Below are 25407 nucleotides of genomic sequence, written 5' to 3' on the forward strand. Positions count from 1 at the left end.
GTTTAAACGCTGTTGTAAAAGAAATTATAGCTTCATCACTAAGACACAATGCTGGGTGAAGGGGTCTAAGGTGTATATAAAGCTCTTTGAAGTGATGTGTTCCATGATGTGAACATGTAAAGAGAATGTACAAAATTGAGAGAGGATCACCACAGTGCGTGCACTGGGGTGGTTCCTCCTCGTACAGTAGGAACCCGTGAATGAGGAACATGATACTTATCTGTAAGCTCGATCGCATCAGACGATGACACAGGTGATGCTCGATGACACAGACGATCCTCCGGGTAGCCCCCGTGAGGAAACCTGTATTGAGGGACCACACTGCTGCAAATAACACGACAAGATACAAATTATTATTATCGCAACAAGCTGACAACATAGCTCAGACACAAAGGCGGTATCCAAGTCACACCACACCACCGTTACGTAGGATTCTTTGTCACAAATCAAACCAAGGCACAAAATAATACCAATACAAGAAAAAGGGTGACTATCTTGGTCTTATTATGACGTAATACTGAACTTATACGCGAAGGTGGTTCAAAGAAATGACTGTGCACTTGCTTCCGTAGAGAACACTTGGTACCGTGCTAGCAATGCATGCAGAAAAGCGCTCGAGTGCTCGCACATATTGATGACACCACTATCAGTGTAGTGTAACATGTTATCTCCAGCATGTTATGCACTCAAACTGTATTTGCCGACGGGTAAAATGCAAGTGGGTTCGATTGAACTTCGGAAGAGCGATCAAACAACTTGCACCCAGTGCTGGTTTTGGACAAAAAAACACTTCATAATTGTCAAATAAATGTACAGAATGGACGCCTATTTATACCTTGATAAAGAATGACTCACCTGTAGAAATTTCGGCCCGGTATCATTGCCGGTACTGTTGGTACGACCGTAATTGCAAGAAGTTGCCATGATCGCTGCGGTGACTGTTTTGGGTACAGTAAGATGGCGGCCGGTTGCCGCACGATCGCGCTCCCTATCCGCGATCCAGCCTTTTACAATCGAGATCAGTGGCTGAACTCGACCCGACACTCAACACGATCCGCTCTGTGGAGTTCATGTAAACGAGGCTATGTTTGATGTTGATGATGTTTAATTTGTTGGTATGGTTGTTGTTTCAACGTTTCATGTTGTTGTGCAATAAACCTGACAGCTAAGTTTGAGACCGCGTTTGTGTTTGTCTGTTATCGTCCCTACCTCGTCTCGGGTTTTCAAGTCATGGACAAATGATGGTCCCTGCTCTGTCACAGTTACGCGATATGCGTGCGGCGCGAAGGCCTACCTGACCACGGGCTGCTATGGGGCTCGGGCTTCGCCTGCAATCGCGTTCTCTCATGTGGTTGAAGTCTCTTTGGTGCGCATTTCTGAACATCTGGCAGAGCGTATAATGGCTACACTCTTTGCCACACGCCGCTTCCTAGCATTATAATACAAAAGGCGCACGAGCAGAAGGCACAAGGGAGAGGATGCTCACCGACTTCTTCACTCAACTAACCGCACGCTTTGAAGCTCCAGTCCTAACATTATGGGCCGCACTTGCTTACGTTCCACATCTTCGGTCACCGTGTCCGTATCATCCGCAGCAGCATATCCGGCATGTCTGCGAGCTATACGCGCGCGAATTGTTGAATGCTCCGCTGCACATCACCTACTCCAGTTGACCGTGATATATCGAGTGATATAAAATCTTGCGATATCATACATAGGGCACAATTTGCGAAGGACGAAGCGCTAACTTTTTCTTAGTCAGTGTGGGATAAAACTGTGAAGTTTCAATGGCAGAAGTGGCGTCGTTTTTACTGTGAAGTTTGCCGAGTTATACAGCCTTATGCCATCAAATTGACCAAGAGCACATATTTACGTAGACTGTTGCATTCGGAAGACCATTCGTGAAGTTAATTGTAACAATTTGCAGTCCTGGGGAGTAAATGTCGGGGTTAGGGGACTATAATGTGGAATAATTGCAGTCAAGGGGACTACAAGCTGCAATTGCTCCCCACTTTGTACCGCCATAACGGCGGAGAATGACCCAGCTTATCATCATCCCATTTATGTGTGTGTGTGTGTGTGTTCCCCATTTTACGCCTTTTATTCTTAGAGTGTACCAGAGCATATAAGCTGGCTCGAAAGGCTTGACGGGGAACCTGATCTCTTCTTTCTAGATGGTTCGGAGCAGAGCTGTAAACGTTACCCTAAAAAGGAACTAAATACGTCACTCGTTCCATCGGAAAAATAGTAACTAAATACGTTACCTGTTTCTTACAAATGAAAGGAACGCGTTCTCGTTATTCCAGAAGTAACGAGTTACTCCTATGCGTTACATTTGCATACCAGACAGTAGAAATACGAAAGCATCTCATCTACCATCTCCTATCAAGATATCAAGCATCTCCTATCTATATCACCTAGATATCTGATTGTCTCATGTACACCGTCGACCCGCGCTTCCATCAAATAAGCCCCAGGCTAAATGCACACCAAAGAACAGGGTTGAAGGCGCTGATCCATAAGAGGGATTTTCAGGAGAAAACGACGTTCATTAACAAGGAGGCCTTCACATGATCGTTGACACGAGTTCCTGAGTTGAGAGACAAAGCTAAACGCCCTGAACGCAGTGAATACTTGAAAGAAGGAACACGTACGTTGAGTGTGCTGAAACACTGAGGACGCTAGAGCAATGAGAAAGGCGTTGCTCTCTGGTATCCTTTTCTCTCCGCTCAGGATTTTTCCGCGTGCTTCGGCATCGTGGAATACCGCCACACTCTCAGAAAAAAGGTGGAGCAGTTATACCTTTCAGGAGGTAATATTTGTCGCATATGTTGTGCCTAAAAGGTTGAAAAGTTCTACCTGCTACCTCACTCTCTGCCACGAATGATAGGGTTACCACTTCTGATTCGGTGAGCGAGGGGGGCGTACGCCTTTTCGTAACAATTTGGATATATGATAATTGCTTTTACCACCCTTTTACACCCTTTATCAGACGCTATGTTGACGTAGGTGGTAACTATAGAAGTTACCACTTTCTCACTTTTTTTTTTTTTTTCTGAGAGTGCATGTGGGCGGGGAAAACCACAACCGGCGATCGTGGCTGGTGACAGTGAGCAAAAAGAAAAGGGAACAAGTAACTTGCACTAACGCGTTACCAATTTTTGTAACTAAATACGTTATTAGTTATTTTTTTTAGAAAATAGTTATTTTTTTTAGAAAATAACTATGTCGTTACTTGGTTTTCAAAAACAGTAACGCGTTCATTGTAACGCGTTCCCTTCAGCTCTGGTTCGGAAGGTTTAGGAAGGTCGGTGGTTCCGACAGAGACCGGGGGGCTTCCGGCGGTGCTACCTTCTTAGCTACGAAGTCAGTGACACCCTTGTGTGTCCTCTGCCCTACTCGATAGAAGTCGCTTTCAGGGCGTTATCGAATTTTCCTGCGGAGTGGGTGTCGAGGAATGTGAGCACGCAAACGTACAAAGTGCCGAGCCGTTTCACGTTCTCGTAGAACCTCAATCGGGAGTTCACCAGCTTCAGCCAGGACTTGCCGCGTTTCAGCCATTATCGGAGCTCCAAGGCAGTGACGAAAGCTTCGAGCCAAGAGGGTTAGAAAGTTATTTAATGGTGTTGTTGAAATCCTGTGCAGGATAGGAAGGCTGTAAAGCACAGTCGCCCTCACCAAAGCCGGGGGGCAGAGCCGGGAGGGCTGATCACGGCCCCATCATAAGCCAGAAATACGTCGGATTGCAAGGAGCCACCGCTGCACTTTGGTTTCAAGGTTTGATGTGGCAAGCCCAGCGCATTTCCTAGTCGATTACCACGCCAAGGAAGCGACGGAAACGTACAGGCTCACCCTTCTTGGCACCAAACCAAAGAGGGGACTTTAGTCAGAGCCTTGCGTGTGAAAGGGAGCTCGATGCAGTATTCAGGCGGAAGGTCCATCCCAAGTTGCGTGAGGTACATACGTACGTTACATAAAGGCAGCTGCAAGCGGAGCTGAATGGCTGAACGCGACTTTCCTACTGTCCAGAGGGCAACGTCATCTGCTTACGCGGAAAACGACACTTTGCGAAGAATTACCGATTTTTACGCACGCCATCACCACATTAAAGACTCAGAATGCTTCGTGCGCTAACGCGCAATAAAAAAAAGCACAATATAGTGAGTTTCAGTATGTCGTACGCTGTCACCTTTGCGTGCGTAAGGAATAGCGTGGTGGTGCTGCGCAATGCGCGAAACTGGCGTAAATGCGCACGTAAATGCGCGGAACCACAAACGCTATCCCTTGGAGCTTGGTACATGGGACGCGCTTTACGAATAAGCGAGCTGGAGCTTTTCATGCTCAAGAACGACAACATGATGCTAGCCACTACGAAGGAATCAAGTGCTTTGCTGATCATATTTTCGGAACCGTTACCGTAAAGACCTTCCGATCCGCTAAATATCTTCTAGCCTTTAAAAGTGTCCCCACTGAACCGGTGCCGCGATAAAGAAACCAACGGGATCACTTAGACATCACTTACTTACCGCAGATGCATGAGCGTAAATTTCTAATTATGACGTGGTTATCCCTTTCAATACATGACTACAAAATACGCCTCACTCAAACTCATAGCTACCTGTATTGTCTTGTGATGTGTCAATTGATGTTCTGAGACTGAAACACATAGAAAGGACAAATGCATACAGCGCCTCATGTGCCTTTTGATGCCTTTAACTTTCATCATCGTGATGTGTGTTTGGTTGTGTGTTATGTCAGTGTCTTTTTTTATATTTCATTACTATCTGTATAATGTAGTGCTTATAATAAAGATGTTGTTTTTAATGTGATGGTTTGTATGTAAGGCAATGTTTAAATATAAACCGTGCCACGTCTGTGAATTTTATTGTTACTAGCTCGTTTGAATGATATTCGCTGTTATTAACGTGACTCAGTGAAATGTATTTATTATTATTCGTTATCATTGTTGCCAGGAGCCTTAACCGGGACCCCTTCCCTCTGGTTCCTCTTCCTCTTTATTATGTTAACACTATAACAACGTGAATAAAATTGAAAATTGAAAAAAAAAAAAGAACAGAGGGAGATAGCGTATAACGAAAATGAATGGACCAGTCTCCATTGACGCTACGCTACCGACGTCCAAGAGTGCGTTAAAGAAATTTGCAGTTTGAAAATACAAGTGCTCAAAAGAAGTTCTTGAATGATGCATTTGCTTGGTTGCCCAAATTGTAACTGTCAAATAACTGTGCTACTTACCGTGTTATCTCTAACTGCTCCTACACAGTATTTTTTATACATTTCGGGTGTAAATATCTTGTTCTCCGGTATCGTACGAATATTTCTAGTGGAAGTTGTAAGACACCCTACTATGAATGGTCTGTTGTTATCAAGCAGCACTACCCGTGGATGGAGTAAGATACCTTTCTAAATTCTACAAAAAGTACCAGTTGGAGCGGCATATACAAACGCCAATTGAGCAAGGTGTATCAGACGGGCGTTTTGCTAGCACCTTTTCACCAAGTGTCATTACCCCTTCTAGTTGAACCTGTGGAGTATAAAGAAGTGTTTATCGACAAAAACGTGTCTTTCAAAAGTCGACAGATAACAATAGCTAGAAAGATAGAATAAAAAAATATAGTAATAGTCTGCATTACGAAGGGAAAAAAAAAACTGCAACTCAAAGGCACTTGCCATTTTCACAAGATAGTACTAACCGAAGCTAAGTTTTTTCCCCCTTTTTCTTTTTTTATTGTCCAATTTCTCTGCCCCTCTGACGGCACCTGCATGCACCACCCGAGGCTCGAGGCAAGGGGCCTTTGCACCCTGACCACACCCTTTCACGTGCGCCACTTCCCACTAGACTATTAGGAGATGACGAAAAAAACACAATTTTTTTTATTTACATCCACTTCGACGTAAATCCCAGGCACAAACATGCGAAAAACGAGTTAAAACTTGAAGGTCGCCCGGTGGCGAACCAAAGTTTCCTCGGTGTCGCCGTGACGAAACAAAGCAAGGACACCTTCTAGGAATACTTGATCCCAAGTTTCTTTCCGTCGCGAAAGTAAAATACCCGCAGCAAGGGCTATAAATGACATAGAAGGCGGTTGTGTTGCGAAAAACAACAACAACAAGACGCGCATACGGAGACTCGTTGACGGGGATGGCCAATCAGCATAGGGCCCGGCCAGTTCCAAAAGGAGGAAAACCAAAGGTGCGGATAATGATCGCCGATGCGTCATGTATGGAGCAAGTCCAAGGTCGAGCATGTCGTGCAACGGCCTGCTCGTTATATAAAAGATGTTGGCCACGGGGAAAGACGGGACAGTAGCAATCGAGAAAGGCAACATGAACAAGGTGGTGCTCTGCGTTGTGGTCGTGCTCGGGTTCATGTGCGTCGCGGAGGCTTTTCAGAAGATCTGCGGTAGGTAGAACTTTCGCCGGGATCTTCTCGCGGAGTGCACTTACCGCGTACGTTATCGAATGCAAATTGGTCCGGATTGCGCGTCTACGGAGTGGCACTGTTTTCGTGTAAGGTGATTTCAAGCAGATTCAGGAAAGGTGGTCCGCTCGACCTCTCAGACTTTTTTTTTTTCGTTCCAATATATCTGGAAGCCTACACACTTAAGAATGAACTTCGCCGCATAGCACGCTCCCAACTAACCATCATCTTTAACGCCTTTTTTGCGACACTTATGCTGTTCATAATTGTCACAGAAAAGGCGTACGCCTCCCATTTTCAACAAATCAAGGCAGATAACGGTATCATTGGAGATGATGTTTGGCTAGTAGCGTGCTATGCGGTGAAGTTCACTTTTGAGAATATATAGGAGCGAGCGAGGCGGTGAAGTCGCGTTTTAAGAGCTAATATTTGCACTCTAAAGCAACTGAGTACGGACATGGACGTACCAAAACAGAGGAGCAGGAGGACGTACCAGACAGCGGGTTTTGTTTGCGTCCTGGACAGACTTCACGGAGAACTGTACCGAAATCCGACTATGACAAGATTCTATACTGGTCGCAGGCCAGTGGCGTAGCCAGACCTCCAAGGTAGAGGGGACTCGATACAAAAAAAAAAGACCCTCCCCCCTCCTCCGCTGATCCTGGGTACGCCAACAAACTCCTGCTTGCACACACAGCGAGATGAGAGATGACAATACTAAGTATTGAACGTTTAATAATGATTTTATATATGTGGTGTCATGAGCAGTGACGTCACCTCACGAGATTCCAAGTAGCTCGAAAAGCTTATAGTTTCAAAAGTATTCAACTATGCTGGTTAGACAGACACCGGTAGCTGCAATGATTAGCTGCTGATGGTAGCTGCTCGTCCCGCTGGAACCCCCGCTATATATATATTACTTTTTCTCCTCGGATTTGCATGATTTACGTGGGTCAGTCTGTGGCAGTGGGGGGGGGGGGGCTCGAGCCCCCCCTAGGCCCCCGTGGCCACGCCACTGTCGCAAGCCCACACTAACCATCATACCACACAGATAGTATTACATTTATGCGCACCTACATGTGCTGTATAATGTTGTTTTCTCTCTCACTCTCTCTTTTTGTCTCTTACAGATAAGGACCAAGCAAAGATCAAACAAAGGTTGGAGTGCATGAGGCAGAAAGTGACGCGTTCAGATGTAAGTGAGGCTTGTACCCTCTTAGTTTTGACTCTAAGTCTGCAGCTTTCTCTTTCGAAAGCAGATACAAAAGAAATTCACAGCCCTCAGCATAGCAGTACTATTCGCGGGACGATCAGAAAACGCATAGCGACAATTTATTGGTTTATTTATTTCGAATAGTGTCGGTAAGCTTTGCCGATTGCCATGCAGCATCCGAGACCCTTGATCTACCTCCACAAAAATATGTTACCGCGGTGCACTGCATGTTTCTTTTTACTTGTTTTTTTTATGTATATTGTCGCATGTTGACAACATAATTGTATTGAACTAAATACTTTCTGCTGTTTCCCCCACAGTCTCAATAGTTACCTCTATTGCACACACCTATTATTTGGCGTCCCCGTGCGCATAGTGGACAGTCCAGATCTTCGTACACTAACTGCGCCGGCACTCTAAAACCAGAACTTCACCGCATAGCACGTAGCGCGCCAATCATTGTCGCGAACGATAGGGCTACCGCTTTTGATTCGAGGAGACGGGGGAGGCATACGCCTTTTTGTGACAATTACCGTATATCCAAATTGCCACAAAAAAGGCGTACGCCCTCCTCTCTCCTCGAATCAGAAGCGATAACCCTATCATTCGTGGCAATGGTTGGCGCACAGCGTGCTATGCGGTGAAGCTCTGTTTTTAGAGTGTGCAGGAAATACTTAAAAGTACTCTTAGTTCCGCTGCTTGTTCTCATATTTATTTTACGTGTGTGACTTTAAGTACTGAACGCCAACATTTCTTTCCAATTTGCATCACGCTATGGCAACTCTGCTTCGTTGGCGGAAAGCATTTCCACAAAAGCAAAATATTCACACATACACACTTGTAGTTACGATCAGTTTCTATATAAGTGTCTGTCTGCGAATTGATATGTACATCGGTATCTATCTCAGTATCTGTACCTAAGACATATGTCTCAACATCTATTGAAAATGATTAAAAATTGGGCTGTTGTCAATTGTCGGGTCAGAGAACATAATGCGTACAAAAAAAATCTAAAAAAAAAACTGGATATGTTAAATTGACGGAACATCGGCAGGTTTGTAATAGCTGCCAACCAAAATTCTATAGTACCAGGATTATACATAAAGGTACTTCCATGACACACTTCAAGCAGGCGTTGATTTCCTATCTTTCATCAGCACATTGCCAACGAACTAATTTACAATACAATGCTCACTAATCTGGGGTCGGATTCACAAACGCGATCGTAAGCTACGCTAAGATGCGCTAAGACGTCGTAGCCTGCGACGCGCGTACGACGGCGTCGTAAGCGCGATTCACAAAGCTATCGTAGTGGAGAGGGTACCCCCTTTGACGAGGAAGAGGAATTTCCTCGCTTCCTGTCACGTGCACCTCGGAGAGGAACAGCCAAAGGGTGCGAGACTATGTTTTTGCTATGGTAACGATGACGAAAATTTGTAATCGCACCAATCAGAGTCGACATACTGTAAAACCTTTACTGCTCCGACTTGCACAACAATTAAAACAACACCACAGTAGACGTTTCGCCGCCTATCCAGGCAGCATCCTCAGAGTCGTCCCGTTAGAAGAAGACGAAGTTGTTCGTCCCCAAATGTTTTGTTACTGCACGTGCTCTCGGTCTTTCGGTAGCCATAATGGATGTCATGCAATCACAGGCGAAACGCGTTCGATGACACAGCAAATATATTCCCAGTATATTCGTCTCGGGGAGGGGGTGGGTGAGGGTGTTTTGTAAGCGGTGTGTGACACGAAGTTTTGCAGCTGTTATGTCTTCTTTTGCCTTTCTTGCAGACAATTTGGAAGGGTGTTGGGGGTGTCTTAGCGGGGTGTAGGGGATGCTTGAAAAATCCCTGCAACCCGATTTTACGGAGCATAAAGTTGAAGCATTCGTTGAAGGTTACCAAGCAAAAAAGTGCCTCAATGTCACTTCGGGGATGGTCTCGAAGGTTCTGTGGCAAAGTGCAATGCGTTGGCGCGTATTACGGAGTCTTTGTTTGCCATCTCCAAATCCACCGCTGCCAAATAACGCCGCCATCTTTCTTCGTAAGACTGGTCGTGAGCTCTCGCAGGATTCCGCCGTAAGCTGCGAAGATTTTGCGACGCGCGCCCTTCGTGAATCTACACTTCGTCGTAACTTTCCCGTACGACGGAGATACGATAGATTTCGTCGCACGAGCTCTTTGTGAATCCGACCCCTGTGCACCAGCAATATTTGTTTTTTCGCGTTGTGTTCTCTTGTCGGGCGGTTGTCTGTGTCGTTGTCACTATTTACACATGTATCTTGTAAATACTCACTCCGTTCTGTAATGCCCTCAAGTGGGAGCCTTGAACGCATAATAAACAAAACAAAACAAAGATAAGACGGTCGGAGCATTGCTTTATCAGGAAGTCAGGCATATAAAAATGGCAGGCGGCAGATGCGTCAGCAGTCTATCAGTTCACATATCACAGAACATAGAACCGCTTATCTCAAGCGAGTATTTCCATGAGGATAAAGACATCAACAGGAAGAGAAGTAGCAAATCCCGGAGAGGTGGAGACAGCAGATATAAGTAGCTCAAGTTGGAAAATATAATCTTCGGTTTGTCAGTTCGGTGCTGTGTCATATCTTTTACGTGTAGCCCTGCACTGGAGTTTTTATCGATTTTAATTTCAATAAATATAATACAAGAATATCTATCTCATTATAAAGTTTCATGTTCCTGTGTGTTTCTATTTCCAGCTTGCGGATTCTCTGCGAACTTTCAACAGACACGGAGATGAGATTCTGCACAAGGCGTGCGAAAAGGACGTGCTACTGGTGAGATCTTATGCCTCATTCTATACTATTGTAAAATATAAAGGCAGCAGCAAAAATGTATCATTAATGCTGCAAATAGTTTTCACGGCGTGTCAGGGAAACTTTACTCCATGACGCTCCCCAGGGCAACGGTCATCCCGAATGCCGTCGCCGTCTTTCTTTTTTTTTTTTTTTTTTTTGAAACGTCAAGCGTACGCCTCTTCGTGACACTTACAGAGATACGTCGATTTTTCGCAAGAAGGCTTTAAAAAAAAAGAAGAAAAGAAGACGTTTAGATCCGCTCTGCCGTGTTTCGTTTTCCGTGTAGCCCATCGCTGAGACTAGAGAGTATGGGCGTTCCCAGGATTTTTTTCTAGGTGCCCCAGGACCTCTTTCTCTGGAGGTGGACGTGTTTAGAGGTTCCTATTATGACATCTGAGAATAATCATGACGGCCTACGACTAAACAGCGTATTATTTTCACAAGCGACTTTGGAGCTCTAGGAGTGGGGCACGCCCCCCTTGCCTCCTCTCGGTATGCCCATGCTAGAGAATACTGCAAGTTCTAAACCAGGGGGCGCCGCGTGAGGACGCCATGTTGGTTCCGTTAGGTTCGTCTGCTGTGTTAATGGCGGTACCCGTCTGTAGACGTTCGTGCCCTCTTCTTTCTTGACGGCAATGGATCAAGGCCCTGTAAACAAAATCGCACGTGCTGTTACGGTCATCGTGCTGCAAGCGAGGTGAAATACGTTTGCCGCAGCATACGGTCGTTTCGTCTGGTAGAGGGGAGGGGGGGGGGGGGGGGGCTACCGCTACCGAAAGAAAGAAATCCTACAAGAAAGAGAGGGCGTTTCGGCTGTTCGAAAAAAAAACGGCTCTCTTAAATATGGACTTCACGGTATAGCACGCTCCTAGACCAGCTCCGGTGGCGCAGCGGTAACGCGTGCGCTTGGAGACTAGGAGGTCCGCGGTTCGAATCCGCGGGCCGGCTGTGCCGTCTGGGGTTTTTCCTGGGTTTCCCTCAGATGTGTAATAGGAGTATGCCGGCACAGTTCCCCTGAAGTCGGCCCATGGACGCAGCTATCGGCTCCAGCTATCCACTTCACCCTTTCCTCTCCATCACCTTTCCCTTCCCGAGAAACATGCCGCCTAATCAGGCAGGCAGACCTCTCGGGTTCCTCCCAACGACACTCCTCCTCCTCCTCCTCCGCACGCTCCTAGCCAACCATAATCCCGAATGACAGCGTTCTCGCCCCTAATTTGCTAAAAACGAGGGGCGTGCGTCTTCTTGTATCGGTTATGCGGTACATAATTGGTACAAAAAAGGAGTATACGTCCCCTGTTTTCAACAAATCAGGGGAGAGAACGATGTCATTGGGGATGATAGTTGGCTAAGAACGTGCTATGCGGCGAAGTTGACTTTTAAGAGCGTGCGGTTCTACGGGCGTGTCAACACAATGCCCACGAGTTGCATATGTTGTCCAATGGGAGAGCGGCGCTCTCAATGTGGCCAGATGGCTGTCGCATGCATACACTGTTAAAACGGAACTTCACCACACATCATGCTTCTAGCCAACCATCATACCGAATGATATTATTCCGTGTCATGATTTGTTCAAAACAGGGGGGAGGCGCCTATCTGGGACAAGATAATCTGTCCCAGATAGGCGCCTCCTCTCATCTTCACCAAATCAATGCACAGAATGATATCATTCGGAATGATGGTTGGCTAGGAGCGTGCTATGTGGTGAAGTTCTGTTTTAACAGTGTAGTGCCGGGGAAAAGGAATGGAATACCCTGAGCGAAGCTATTAAGTGACTCTAGGTGAGACATCCTTAGTATGGAGTACTATACTACCAGTACCGTACTGTGTAGTTACGGTGACTTCTACAAATTACGACAACTACATAATGCGCTCTGGTGACAGTGACTGCTACTCAGTCTATCGTTCACCATCGACAGTAGGAAATGGTACACAACGCAGTCTAGCCGGACTCATTAATCAGCTGGGCTAGCAATTAGAAGCTCAATGGCATGGTGCCAAGATAAGTTCGTTGCACCCACTCTGCGGTAACGGAGAAATTGACAACGGGAAATAACGTGTAATGGCCTGAAGGGATGTCTCCATACGCTTTACAGTTTTACAGTTCCTTTAGCACGGGTATGAGAATGAAAGAAAATAAACGATTTTTTTTCTCTCACCAATACGCGATGTCACGCAAAGAAATACAGGGACGTTGCGCTCGGATTCACTCTTACATTGTTGCCAGTCTCACCCAGATACGCACAGGCGAACAAACGCGTTACAGGCGGTGTCTTCGTCGACTAACCTAGAAATAAACGAAGTCAATTAAACCTACGTCAATGGACGAACACACACAGCGCCGGCGTATCCTGTCTAACCGATATACGCGAAACTGGGCGTTGTGAATGTGCTGTGCCCGTCCTTCTATATTTGGTTGGTCGCAACACGCGTTGCTTGCAGAAAACATTCGAGTCAGCCTTGATCAAGTTGGGTTGCCAGATTTCACGTTTACGGTACGTGTTCACAAGGCTAACGTGTGGTCTCAGTGCCAAAACAGAGGCGGATAATTAGCTCGCAATGACCATTGCCTTCGTAGTGCCCAGAGATCGAGGGATCGTACTTTCGCTTGTATTTTGTACGTCATGAATGACATTTTTCGGATAATGCTGTCTTCACTTTTTCAGGAGGAAGTCCTTACCCTGTTTTACACGGTAAGTGTGCATCAGTAATTCTTATCAGGGAGATAGCTTCGTAAGACCAACCATCGTGTTCGTCCGTCCTTGGCTATATAGGGTCACGTGACCTGCCACGTCACACCGTCACGTTCCACCATCACGTGATCATCAGAATGTGTTGGCAGTACGCTTACATTGTGTGAAGAACCAGTCGGGAAAGAACACGTAACAGTACAAAAAAACAAAACAAAAAAAAACACAGTGATGTGATGTGGTAGAGGAAGACAAAATGGCGACGTACCGAAAGGCTTTCAATAATTGAACCTCTGTACGCAATAAGGGGATAAGTCGACTTATCCCCTTTTGCTATTTTTGCTGCAATGACACCTACATATCAGTACCTATCTCCCCAAGAAAATTTAGGGCCGTAACGCAATTTATTGGCCCGCTACAGGAGGGTAAGAAACGAGAAATGCATGTGTGTCAATGGGACGGACAATCAGATCAGGCCCCTTTTCTCGGTTTGGAATTTTTCGACTTATCCCCTTATTATATTATAATTTCGATAAATACATATGTAATCTCAGAAAGGAGTTTCGCCAATACCTGCCAGCCAATGGACCCCACAAAGAAACTGGATTTAGACGCGTTGTGCTGTCCGTAAAGATGCAGTCGTTTTTGTGCCCTGGTAATTGGTAATAGGTTCATTGGGGATTTTGATTTCTCTCTCATTGAATCTTATGGCACACCTGTTGTTCTGCAGGCGGACGAAGTTAAATTCCTGCAAGAAGCCAGCAACAAGTGCGTTTAGAAACCATCTGGTAGCATCGACTGGTACGTATCAAACGCAACACAAATACTGCAGCTAATTAGTAACGTAACTGTACACGCACTTCATCAATGGTATGAAGAATACGAATAAATTCAGCATTTGTTGTTAGGAACAACGTCAGCGCCACCAAAGTAAGCAAAGTCTGGTCGTTTGAAATGCCACCCCAGACTCGGAAAAAACGGTATTTATGTTATATGGTCAATGAAAAGAAGGTACCTCAAGAATTCTATACGCGAAATTTCAATCCTGTTTGCGAGCGTTGTGCATTTCTATAAATTTTTGAATATCTGCTGACCTCCACGAGCTTCGATGACGCGACGAGCGGGTGACGTCATGTCTTGCGCACAACGTGAAGTGATGTCATGATCTGGAGAGAGCGCTCTTCTCCTTGCAACGACGCCGGTGTCCGGAGAGGGGGATATTGGAGGGATGTCTCCCACCTCCTTGTGTTTTCTCGAAGGTCGGAGCGGTCGGAGGATATGTCACGTGGGGCTCCGCTAAAGAGGTGCAAAACGTGAGCCCCCCGGAAGACGCCATGGGCAACAACGTTGCCAAATGAGAACCGGGCGCTCCGTCGGAGCCTAACATGACCTCACATTTCTCAAAAATAAAAATTAATTTTCTCGAACTTTCGCGCCACGTAGAGGCAAAATATTTTGTAGGAATGCAAAGTGAGACAAGAAGATTTCAGTAAGATAACTTTAGTAGGATTCTGAATACAGTCCGTAGTGGCACTTTAAAGCATGTGTCGTTGTCTTTCAAAATGCAGAGGTGATGTGTCATTTAGCATGACAGGAAACACCGCCTCATTCGACAAGCTGTCTCTCAGGAGACACAATGCAAAATATTTTCGCTGTGCAATGTATCGCCACTGCACTGCGTCGGCGGGGGCACGGTATCCTCGTGTGACCACGGCAGCACCCCGTGCTTTTCTTTGTTGGTTTGTTTGTTATGGGTAGAGAGGTCAGCCTATGAAAACCCGGCGTGCAACTCTTTTCTAACAAAACATTGGGGGGTTAGAAGAGGGAAATGTGCGTGTGGTGGGGTGGTGGGCTTCTTCTTTCTCTTTCTTCCTCCTTCCTCTGCTCGCGCGCTCGCACCTGCTTCTGCTGCGCCGGTCTACCTTGTCACAAGTTGTCACAAGACACTTGATCATCTTCCCAGGGGAGTTACTCACGTCCCGAACTACTTTGCGCTTCCCTCGTTCTCTTACACGCTCTTTCAAAACGTGTGGGAAGCAGAGGCTCCCCCTTTCACGTCCGCTGCACAATCTCAATGGAATTCTAGTGTGGATGGCAAACCTACTGAAACCTGCAGCTCGCAAGCTAGGACGTGAATAGCTTAAAACGAAGTACTAAAGAGTTGCCCTTGTTGTTCAAAACGAGTCTAATGGTAATTGGCAACCTGTCTCAAAGCGCTACGCAGTAATTGAATATCACGTGATATCTGTCCATCAATCCGGGCTTGGCTCCCACTTCGCGCTCGGCGAACGTCGAGGGCCGCCACCTTTCAAAATTAATTAGCACAAAAAGTATGAAGAGCGATGATCACATCATTCTACGTAATAGTTGGCATTCGCCGTGCTATGTCGTCAAGTTATATTTTTAAGAATGCAGATGACCTGTTGGCCTTGTACTTTCGCAGGAACTCATTTTATTTGTTGCAGAACGCACGGCAACAAGCACGTCAACAGAACGCCAAAGCCGCAACGCTAAAAACACATAAAGTTGTATACGAAAGCGAAATGATGCTGACAAACTGGTGCTTGACTGCGAACTAACGATAATTTGGCAGCGCTCCTTGTTTCGGGTTTAGTTCGCACAAAATTTATCCACCGAACTGCTCCTGTAAGAGCCTGGCAACCACGACTTGCTTTAGGCGGCCGTAACCATGGGGGCAGGCCGCCACTAGCCGCATGGGTGGCCATTGGTAGCCACAGATAGCAGCTTCCTAAAATTGTTCACGTTGATTGGCTGATGCAGACAACATCGGCTCTGTACGTCCACGTGGCAAAGGAGAGAGAGAGAAATGATCTTTCCCTTTCAATTTGTCCTTCGACTATTGAGTCGGGTTCTCGCAAGATGCTGTATGACGTCACAGTTGCTTTTGCTATATATTTTATTATCGTATGCCCAGTGTGTGGTGCGAAGAAGGAGGTATGTTTTTAACCATTTATGTCTCCTATAGGTGCTGCCTATAGGAAGTCTGGATATGGTTCCGGAACCGCTGCTAGGACGTTCAAGAGCTGTTCGGATTGTTCCTAACAGGTTCAAGTCCTGTGAGAACCTTCAATGTGATTCTTAAGACATGAGTGCAGTCATGCATATACATGACAAATAAATTGTTTCTGTTTCGGAATGATTTCTTGTACTGCCGTCACATCGTAGTAATGGGGCTGCTGGGCGTTTGAAGTAATTATATATAGTTGCTCTGTACGTGAGTGCGTTTCGGTTCTCCGTCTTAAAGTGGGACTCCGCCACAAAATCACCAGAAAGGTTGTGGTATATCTAGAGGTGCGAGACCCCGGGAAAAAAAAACGGAAATTTCGGGGGGAAATTTCATTTGTTTTTTCCTCGTCTCCGGAAAAAAAGCCCAAAATTTCAGGCGACAAAAAATTCAAAAATGTAAATTTTTGTGCCTTGATGCGTTCCAACCCACCATCAGTGCCTTAGGTGCCTCTAATCTGCCAACAATTACCAACTTAGAGCTCCATATGTCCGCTCCAAGCGATCGCCATGGCGTTCACATAATGTCGGAGTGGACAGGTTGTACCTATCGCTGACAGCAGTCTCATGGGATGCTCTGCTCTGCATTTATACCTATATGATGAACCGTATTAAAGATTAGAGCTCAATGTATGCTGTGGTCTGGCTGGCAATGCTTCGACTCAGCAGTAACCGCGTTTGTTTCCTTTTTTTTTTCAATTTTTCGAAGAAAAAAAAAACACACGAAAGAATCCGGTTCTTTTTCGAGCGATTCAAAATTTCCGGAAATTTTGCATCTCTAGGTATATCCGTAATTTTCAGTATGCCAGAATATCTCATGACGGTGGTGAACCGTGCAGGTTGGTATGAATGCATCGATGCAAACTAGCACTTCAAACGGGGACAGACAAGGGAGAGGACAAACACTGTGCTAAGCTTCCAACAACAGGAAATTTATTGACAACCAAAAATGCTCCTTTTGTGAATGCCTCCGTTGTTATACATTTCACGTGCCACATTTCAGTCTGCAATTCAAGTCGCTTTATCCCACTTCTTCAGGAACAATATCTCTTTATCGTATAACCCCATGGATGCATGGCTGACGCATAATGCTCCCCTTTTTCTTATTTGAAATGCTTTCATAATCTCTCTTGTGCGCTGAACCGCTGAACGCCCCGTAATCACTGTATTATAAAATTGTGGAGTGCAGCCGCACTTACTGCTATCGACGGCCAGGTGGCCTCATGGGGATCCTTTCAATGTGGCGGGGTTTTCTCTCAGCCTTGTATTAAGGCATCGACCAGTTTGTCCAATGTACGACTTCCCACGTGATAGCGGGATGTCATAGATCACGTTAGTTTTGCATGCAGAAATCTTTGTAAGATGCTTTATGCTGCACTCGCTGGTGAAGTGAAGTGAAGTGAATGAAAATGTAAACGATAAAATTGAGAAAATTGGCACAACTAACATGAAAGCGGGCTGATCTATACCACGTAGACGACTCAGAAAACATACACTAGACTCAGATACAAATAGTCACACAGAATCACAACAGTCAAAATCAAAAAAGAAAAGAACAGAAGAGAAATGGAAACAGAGGCACAAAAGTCAAAGCTTATCATTGGCACCAATATCATACAGGAACGAGATCAAGGAACGCAGCGCAAACAGACTTTCATGCGGGGGTCGGGCAGCAATAACCATAGATAACCCAAGAGGGCGACTGTCTAGGGCCGCGAGCGAGCACTGAAGTTTAGATCGTGCATCAGAGTATCGCGTGCACAACACCAGTATATGCTCTGAGTCCTCGAGGACACCACAGTCAGGGCAGTTGGGCGAGTCCCCCTTCCCTATCTTGTGAAGCAACAAGTATGGGAAGAAGCAAGTATAGGGAACATTCAGCCGGAGCCGGTGGATAAGGCACTCCATGGAACGCGGAAGACTGTGGGGCGCGGAAACTTAGCTCAGGGTCGATGGTAAACAGCACAGAGGACCGTGCACTGCCAGAAAACCACAGGTTCCTACTGAACCGCTCTCGAAGGGAACGTAGAATGCATTTCGCGTCCGACCGCGAAAAGAACACAGACACAAGCTGGTGTGCCCGCAAGAGCACGCAGGACTAGAAACATCATTCGTGGCAGCGATGTTTGTGTGACGACGTGGCCAGGTTTTGTGTTTGTTGCTGAAGTAATAAAATATGCCAGTAACCGAACTTGTACAACAATGTCAAATGAATCTGCGGCTGTGCACAGCGCCCGCTTGCAAACGAACGATTCAAGATGACTCACAGATAGGGGTACGAAGCAACCGTTAAGTACGTACTTACGAATGAAACGTTATTTCGGTGACAGAGCTGCTTTCTGTTGAACGACAGCCGAAACCGCGGTAAGAACACGTTAACAAAACGTTGTTTCCGCAATGGTGCTCACATTTTAAAATTAAATGACTTTGAAAAAGCATAAAATCACGGAACGCAGCGCAAGCAACAAAGCGTTGCTAAACCAAAACTTTAAAGAGGTCAGCGTGGTGGACCTCTTGCAATGGCGGTTTGGACAGTACCGACCGCCAGAGGGGTCCCACGGAAATCTGTTCGAAACGGCCGCTCCTGTTTCCTTCCTCCATGCTGAAGATGCACAATGCATGCAGCACATGGGTGTGGCTTACAGAGTCAGCCCTCTTCATGCCCAAATGCTCGTGCTCAATGCTCAATACCAGGTCAAGAACGCAATCCATCTTGCATCGGGATTTCCTAAAACCGGCCATCGCCTGAGGCAGAAGTGCCTTTGCCTATGCCACTCTACCCGATTGAGGAGCATATACGCTCCGTGACCTTACACAAGTATCTCGTAAGGCTGATGGGTCGATGAGAGTCAATAGCCTTGTGCGACTTTCCAAGCTTCAGCACAGGCACTACTTGCGGCACCTTCCAGCTGCCTGGGACTCTGCCCTTCCTCCAACTCTCATTAATAAACCGTAGGAGTCGAATGTAAGGCTGCATGTCCCAGGTTTGAAATCGTTCGATTCTATATTCCGGCGAGGCCAGGGGAAGTACTCCGACGGGAAGCGCGCAACGGCGCCCGTAGCTCCAGCACGGTGAAGTCCACCCCCACCGGATAATTTTCGACCGAGGTCCTAATGTCTGTGTTCAGTTTAACTCTTTCACTGGCTGGTAGCCCTGATGCCGCCGGTGATCTTGCATAGTTTTCCTATCTATTCCGTCGCAGCGAACGCAATCGGGACGTTGTATCTCCCAGCAATTTTCTTGAGATTGTGTGACAATCTGTGCATATATGGCGCAACAACCGCCGTCCTTCATGCGACCTTCTTTCCTTGCGTCCCCCTCCTCTAACAGACTTCAGGAGTGCCTCACTAACAGCTACCAGTAATTCTTGCGGGTGTCCTGCTTTTCGAGCGCGTTCCATATGACCTTTGTACTCTTCCCTGACATGGTGGTAACGCGACCGGTCCAATGCATGTTTTAAGTAGTAATGCAAAACTCTTCTCTTCACAGTTTTCGGATGGGCATAGGTAAGGCAGCAGCCCTTTCTTACTTCTGGGTGCATACCGCCAACACGCAAGCTGGTCCTCTACGCGTAATCGGATGTCTAGGTACTGCAAGGATCCTCACTCGTAAAGCTGAGACTTCCCCATGGTTGTGGAATATTTGAAGAACACGTTCGTCTTCCAGTGGAAGAGGATTGTATCTGTCTCCTGCAGCACACTAGATAGTCATCAACGTATCAATCGTAGTAAACTAGCACTGCAACGAGGACTGACAGGGCAGAAGACAAACACGTATCTAAACACGTGGGCATCACCCAGAGACACCAAAGCTGTGTACAGTTGACGGTCTACAGATGCTAAAAAGATGTCGCTCAGAATAGGTGCCACGCACGAGCCTATGCATATTCCTCTTGTCAGAATAAACATGTGTTCGTTGTCTCGGATGTAGGTAAAGGTTAAATACATCTTCAAAATGTTCATGAAGTTCTCCACAGATATACCACACCGGTTCTGGAACCTGACCCTGTCGTTTAGTTCTACACACTACCTCACCGCCTCAAAGAGTGGCTTATGGGGACTCGAGTAATATAAATCACATACATCGACTGACATGATGAACGGCTCCTCTGCACATCCTTCAGACAAAAAAGCTGATCACTTCATCCATTTTAACTTCACCATCCTTCTATACAATTGTTGTGCTCAACTCGTTTTCTTCCTCTACAACCTCCTGGTGCACTTTCAGCTGCTCTGTACTTTCCAAACGTGAAAAGTTCTCCTCTGACACCCATGGCGTACTCTTTGGCTCAACCACGCCTCCCCAAACCGATGGCCTTACATCTGCCGAGGCGTTCCTGTTTCTTGCCAGACCACTTTTACATTTCTCACAGTCTACCTCGTAGTAAGACTCACACCATCGGCATACATGAGCCTTACATTCACTAAAAGGTGATCAGTTGCATCACACTTCGCACACTCTTCGTGTCACCCCATGGTACAGGCACCCAACTCTAACTCCCCTCACCGTCAAATAATTTGGAAGTTCCCCATTTAAGCTCCATGATCACCAATCTTGTTCCAGCCTCGCAGCGTTCATGCTCTCTACTATTTCCCCCCTCCCTTTGAGTCTTAATCAGCAATCCATCTTTTTCATCCTCCTATTCCTTGTCGGTGTCCCGGATAATCGACACAGGGTATCGAAATACATTTATCCTTGGCCATTCTTCGCTCCCAAATAATATGCTTCTACCCGTTTTCCACCAATCACTACACCACACTCTTCCTTCAGTAACCTGACACCCTCCATATCATTCATAACTACCTCATACGGCGAACTCTGCTGGGGCCCACCTTCTTACACGCGTCCAAGGCATCCTTCCCGAAGTCGCTCTGAGGGGCTCCTACCTTAAAAACCAGGATGCGGTCATCCTGGCTCTCATCCATTGCTCTGCCGGCGTCTCAACCTACGACACCCGGCTACACCCTGTAAGCAGCTCAGCGCATGACACTCACACTTGAAAAACGAAACACACATCTAATAACAGGATACAAAATGCAAATTGAACAACCACTTGAGAAGGTTTTTAATCCTAACAGCGGAGCTCTCACGGAACACAATAATATTTCTAAATCGAAGGTGTATCTGTTACATATTTGCATATCTTGTCCTCCTTTTCGTGGACACAAAACTTGGCTCGAATACATTCGCATGCACAACGCATTTCACGGTTTTTCTTAGTGAACGGGGAAAGCCCTTTCGGCGAAACTTACCCAAGATGACCCCGCGAAACGCTGTTATTGTTCCGGGGATATTTCGTCGATGTACCGCGAGGAAAAAACAGATGTTCAAATACAGTCATCCTGACAACGCACACGCTTTCAGCAGTTGGAACAACCAAGACGAAGGTCGAGTTCATTGCATTAGCATTAATTCGTTTGCAGAAACGCAATATATCTCCGGATGGAAAAAAGGATCGCATGTCAATGTCGACTAATACTGATGACACACGCACGCAGTGAATGTTCGGGCTCTATATATAAGAATTTCTCGAGCACAGCGGCGATTTTGGTTGGGGTGGGATATCTCGAAGACCATAAAGATGATCCCGATGACGCACTGGGTTGTTTTGTGCTTCGGCGTGCACGCCGGTTTAACTCAGATGCAGCGTGATATATGCGGTAAGCTGTTCACCCTTTTGATTTCACATCTGATTTCCACACGCGACGATATATATACAGGGTGTCTCACCTAACGTGATAAACAATTCTAACTGGCGACGTACTCGCCGGAGGATTGTGGGACTTTCGGCAATTACATTCTGGAAACTTTTGCCGCCATTAACGAAGGCTTTGGACAATTTTTAATTGCGGGAAATTTATTTTTTTCAATTGAACTTTGAAAATTGCCAAGTGAACCTTACATTTTTACGGAAATATGAAGCCCTCCACGGATAACCGCAGACCCAACAAAAACAATGCACATAAAGCGCTTAAATATAAAAGCGCATGCAAAATATGCGCAAAAGCGTAAGTTTTACTATTTTTTTTTTTTACTATTCCTGTTGCAATACTGTGCACAGTTTTTGTTGGGTCTGCAGTTATCCGTGGCGGACTTCATATTTATCTAAAAAAAGTGAGGTTCGCTTGGCAATTTTCAAAATTCAATTGACAAAAACAATTTGCAATTGCAAAATTGTCGCAATTTCGACACCGTAAATGTCCCTGACGTTTAGGAGTCTACGAAAGCTGTCTCTCTTTTCAGCATTCGTGAACTTTATACATATTGAGCTGTGCTATGAAAAACGTGCAGTAGGTGTGTGTACGTGGTTGTAAAACAACAGGTTTTTACAAAAAAATATTTATTTTGATTTAAGGGGCGCTAAACGGCGAAAATTTATCCGCGTCGAATGAGCGGTGCCGTTACCTTGACACCAGCATAAAAGGAACGGGACTCATCCGTTACGTCGTTCGCGATTTATGAGCGAAATAAATTACAGGGTACACGTCCCCTCTCTCTCTCTCTCATTCTGAAGAAGGCCGGCAATGCGGAGCGGGCCTCCTCATTGGCCTCCTCAAACGATTAGTCCAATCATCGCGGGACACTTTTGAAGGAGACCAATCTGAGGCGAGAAAGGGAGGGAAAACGTACACCGCCGTTCCTTAAATCGCGAACGACGCAACTGACTAATGCCGTTCATGCTACCTTGGTGTCAAGGTAACGCTTCTTCCGCGAGGAGAAATTTTTGCACTTTAGTGTCTCTGTAAGTCAGCTAAGGCAGCTCCCTGACCAGGCATTCTTTTTCGTACTACAAGCAGCAGGCTCACGAACATTTCTGAAGTAACGCATGACAGATGGAACTCTCGGTTGTCTCGCGACGTAAACAACCAATTATTATTATTATTATACAGACGGAACTGAGGCGGCTAACGTAGTTTGCCTGTACAGAAGTGTTACGTAACCTTGTATTCACAAGAGCGACACCCTCACGGAATATTCTGGTGGAAGACAAAGCAAGTTCCACTTTGGAGCCGAAGTTCCACTCCTTGTTATGTTCAGCATTCACACGATAGTATTCTATTTAAACTGACACACATCTCATCTAACAACTGTATTGGCGCCAATGTTATCACCAGCGGCATGGGCGAGTGGGTTAAGGCCTACCGCTCATTGGTGATAACCAAGGTCGTGCTGTAGGCTGGGAGGTTGTGGGTTCGAATCCTACCGGCGGCTGTACTGTGTGAGGTTTTTCCTGGGTTTTCCGAAGACTTTCCAGACGAATGTCGGCAAAGTTCCCCCTGAAGTCGTCCCAGGACGCATACTAACCCCCCCTGTCCCCCCTACTCCTTTCTGCTGTCCTCTCTCCATCTGTCCCCATCTGTACTCCGCTCATAGCCACAGCTGCTTCGCGGCGCTAACACGCAATGAAAAAAAAAGTTATCAGCAAAGAAGTCGCTGCCACTCCGTGGTCGCTGCGCAGGTTTTATAGGATGCCAAGAGCAAGTTGAACTGGTTGAACACAGCAGTACGCCACTGATATAGTTGTGGTTCGTAAGGTTAATTTTGGTATTGTAAAACAAAGCACAGAGCTGTAGCAGGAAGAAAATCTCCTCACGACATAGTGCATCAAACTTAGGTTTATTTATTTTAGAGGTAAACTGCCGGGCACTTGCTGGAGCTGTTCTGGCATGTTACCCATGCGAAACACCTTAGCTGCCATACACTTGGGCCGCCCTGGTTTCGGAGGAGAAAAAGAATAACACAGTATGCAACTCCAGTGGCGGTGAATGCAAATGGAGGTAATTCACCTGAGTAATGATTATGATTAACGACTTATTCTCACGCGCAAATAATACACTGTCGAGGCTTCATTATAGGCTTACTTTCAATGAGTTAGAGATTAGCCCGTCCAAGTCTTCATATGTCATCTACAGGTCCCCCCAATTATTCGCGGGAAGTTGTAATAGCGACTTGGTGTTTGGTCCTCATACTATTGCCAAACGCTCCTCAACGAAATTCCTGGGCATAACACTTGATGAGCACGTGTTATGGCACGACCATGTGTCACACGTGTGCAACAAAGTTTATTCGGGTACTTACGCAATAAAAAAGTTACGGGTTCTTGGAAGCGTTTACGTGTCTCTTGTTCAAAGCCATATTTCCTATGGCATCGCATGCTATGCCCTAACATACGATTCTACAATTAAGCCGTGCGTGTTGCCCAGAAAAAGGCATTACGAGCGATGTTAGCTACGCCAAATAATGAAAGTATTACTTTCGAATTTAAATTGTTCAATATTCCTGAGGTAAACGTTTTACTTCAGCGCAGGTTATGTACCATCATTTAGAAACTGAGAAACAACTTATATTCTTTGCCATTTATTACTCTGAAGAGTCGTGAATGTACCATTCCGCTAAGAAACTACGGACCGTTTTCCCTAGGTTTACCTAAGATAAGAACCAACTACGGTTACTTTTCTTTTCAATATTACGCTGTCAAGTATGGATAGTTATGGATGCAGTGCATATACAAAGCAGCACATCAATACATGTCCTCAAGATACAACTTCATAATTACTTTATGCTTCAAGCTACAAATTAGCTGTTATCTCGGATTGTGATATTAACTGAATATTCTCATGTCACTGAATAGATCACGTTGTACTTACAAATTTTCATGTGTTTTCGCGTTTGCGTCTTGCATACATATTGATTTTATTTATTTATTTTTGCGCACGATTAGTTGGGTTGCAGCTTGTAGTTCATGAGTTCATTGACGTGTAATCCTCAGTTAGTGTTTGCCGTATATTTCAGCTACCAATTTGAGTACGGATCAGTTACACGCGAATAGCGTCTGATCCCTCAAGGTCATTCCTTATGGAAATGATGATGTTCCATTGTTTATGAAAAGTCGGAATCCCGTATGTGATGCCAATAAAAGAGCTCCTGCATATATATATGAGATAAGGAACAAAAGTCTGCACCTCTTAAAAGCAACGCTTATTCAGGCGCCAAGAAGAAAATGTCCTCCTCAAATCGTATTTGTGCACATGATAAAGTAAACTGAAATCAAATTTAAAAAAAAAAGTGAGCAATATGGCAGCACCAAATGCAGGCAAGACAATGCTGCAAAGAGGAATCTGGAAGGAGGCGGCACAGCATTTGCCGGCTCTGAATAGTGAGTTGTAGTGATCATGCTGTTTCACCTCAGGAGTTTCAGGCTCCGCTGAAGAAGCT

At 45.7% G+C, this 25407-nt stretch overlaps 1 protein-coding gene across 1 annotated transcript; it reads left to right on the forward strand.

Moving 5' to 3' along the window:
• The first annotated feature begins 6285 nt into the window (after positions 1-6285).
• On the forward strand, positions 6286-16326 carry LOC135369304 (uncharacterized). Its single transcript, XM_064602901.1, has 6 exons — positions 6286-6424; positions 7573-7637; positions 10378-10455; positions 13143-13169; positions 13897-13967; positions 16153-16326. Exons 1-5 carry the CDS (start codon positions 6301-6303, stop codon positions 13942-13944), a joined length of 342 nt encoding a protein of 113 aa, XP_064458971.1. The 5' UTR covers positions 6286-6300; the 3' UTR covers positions 13945-13967; positions 16153-16326.
• The last annotated feature ends 9081 nt before the right edge of the window (positions 16327-25407 follow it).

The sequence above is a fragment of the Ornithodoros turicata genome, chromosome 9 (assembly GCF_037126465.1).
Source record: "Ornithodoros turicata isolate Travis chromosome 9, ASM3712646v1, whole genome shotgun sequence".
Taxonomy (NCBI): domain Eukaryota; kingdom Metazoa; phylum Arthropoda; class Arachnida; order Ixodida; family Argasidae; genus Ornithodoros; species Ornithodoros turicata.

What these genes read in the sequence shown, in the direction of transcription:
- LOC135369304 (XM_064602901.1), top strand. Translation starts at nt 6,301, where the DNA reads ATGTTGGCCACGGGGAAAGACGGGACAGTAGCAATCGAGAAAGGCAAC. An exon ending in GGCTTTTCAGAAGATCTGCG is followed by an intron (nt 6,425 to 7,572) that starts GTAGGTAGAACT and finishes TGTCTCTTACAG; the next exon opens with ATAAGGACCAAGCAAAGATC. An exon ending in TCCTTACCCTGTTTTACACG is followed by an intron (nt 13,170 to 13,896) that starts GTAAGTGTGCAT and finishes GTTGTTCTGCAG; the next exon opens with GCGGACGAAGTTAAATTCCT.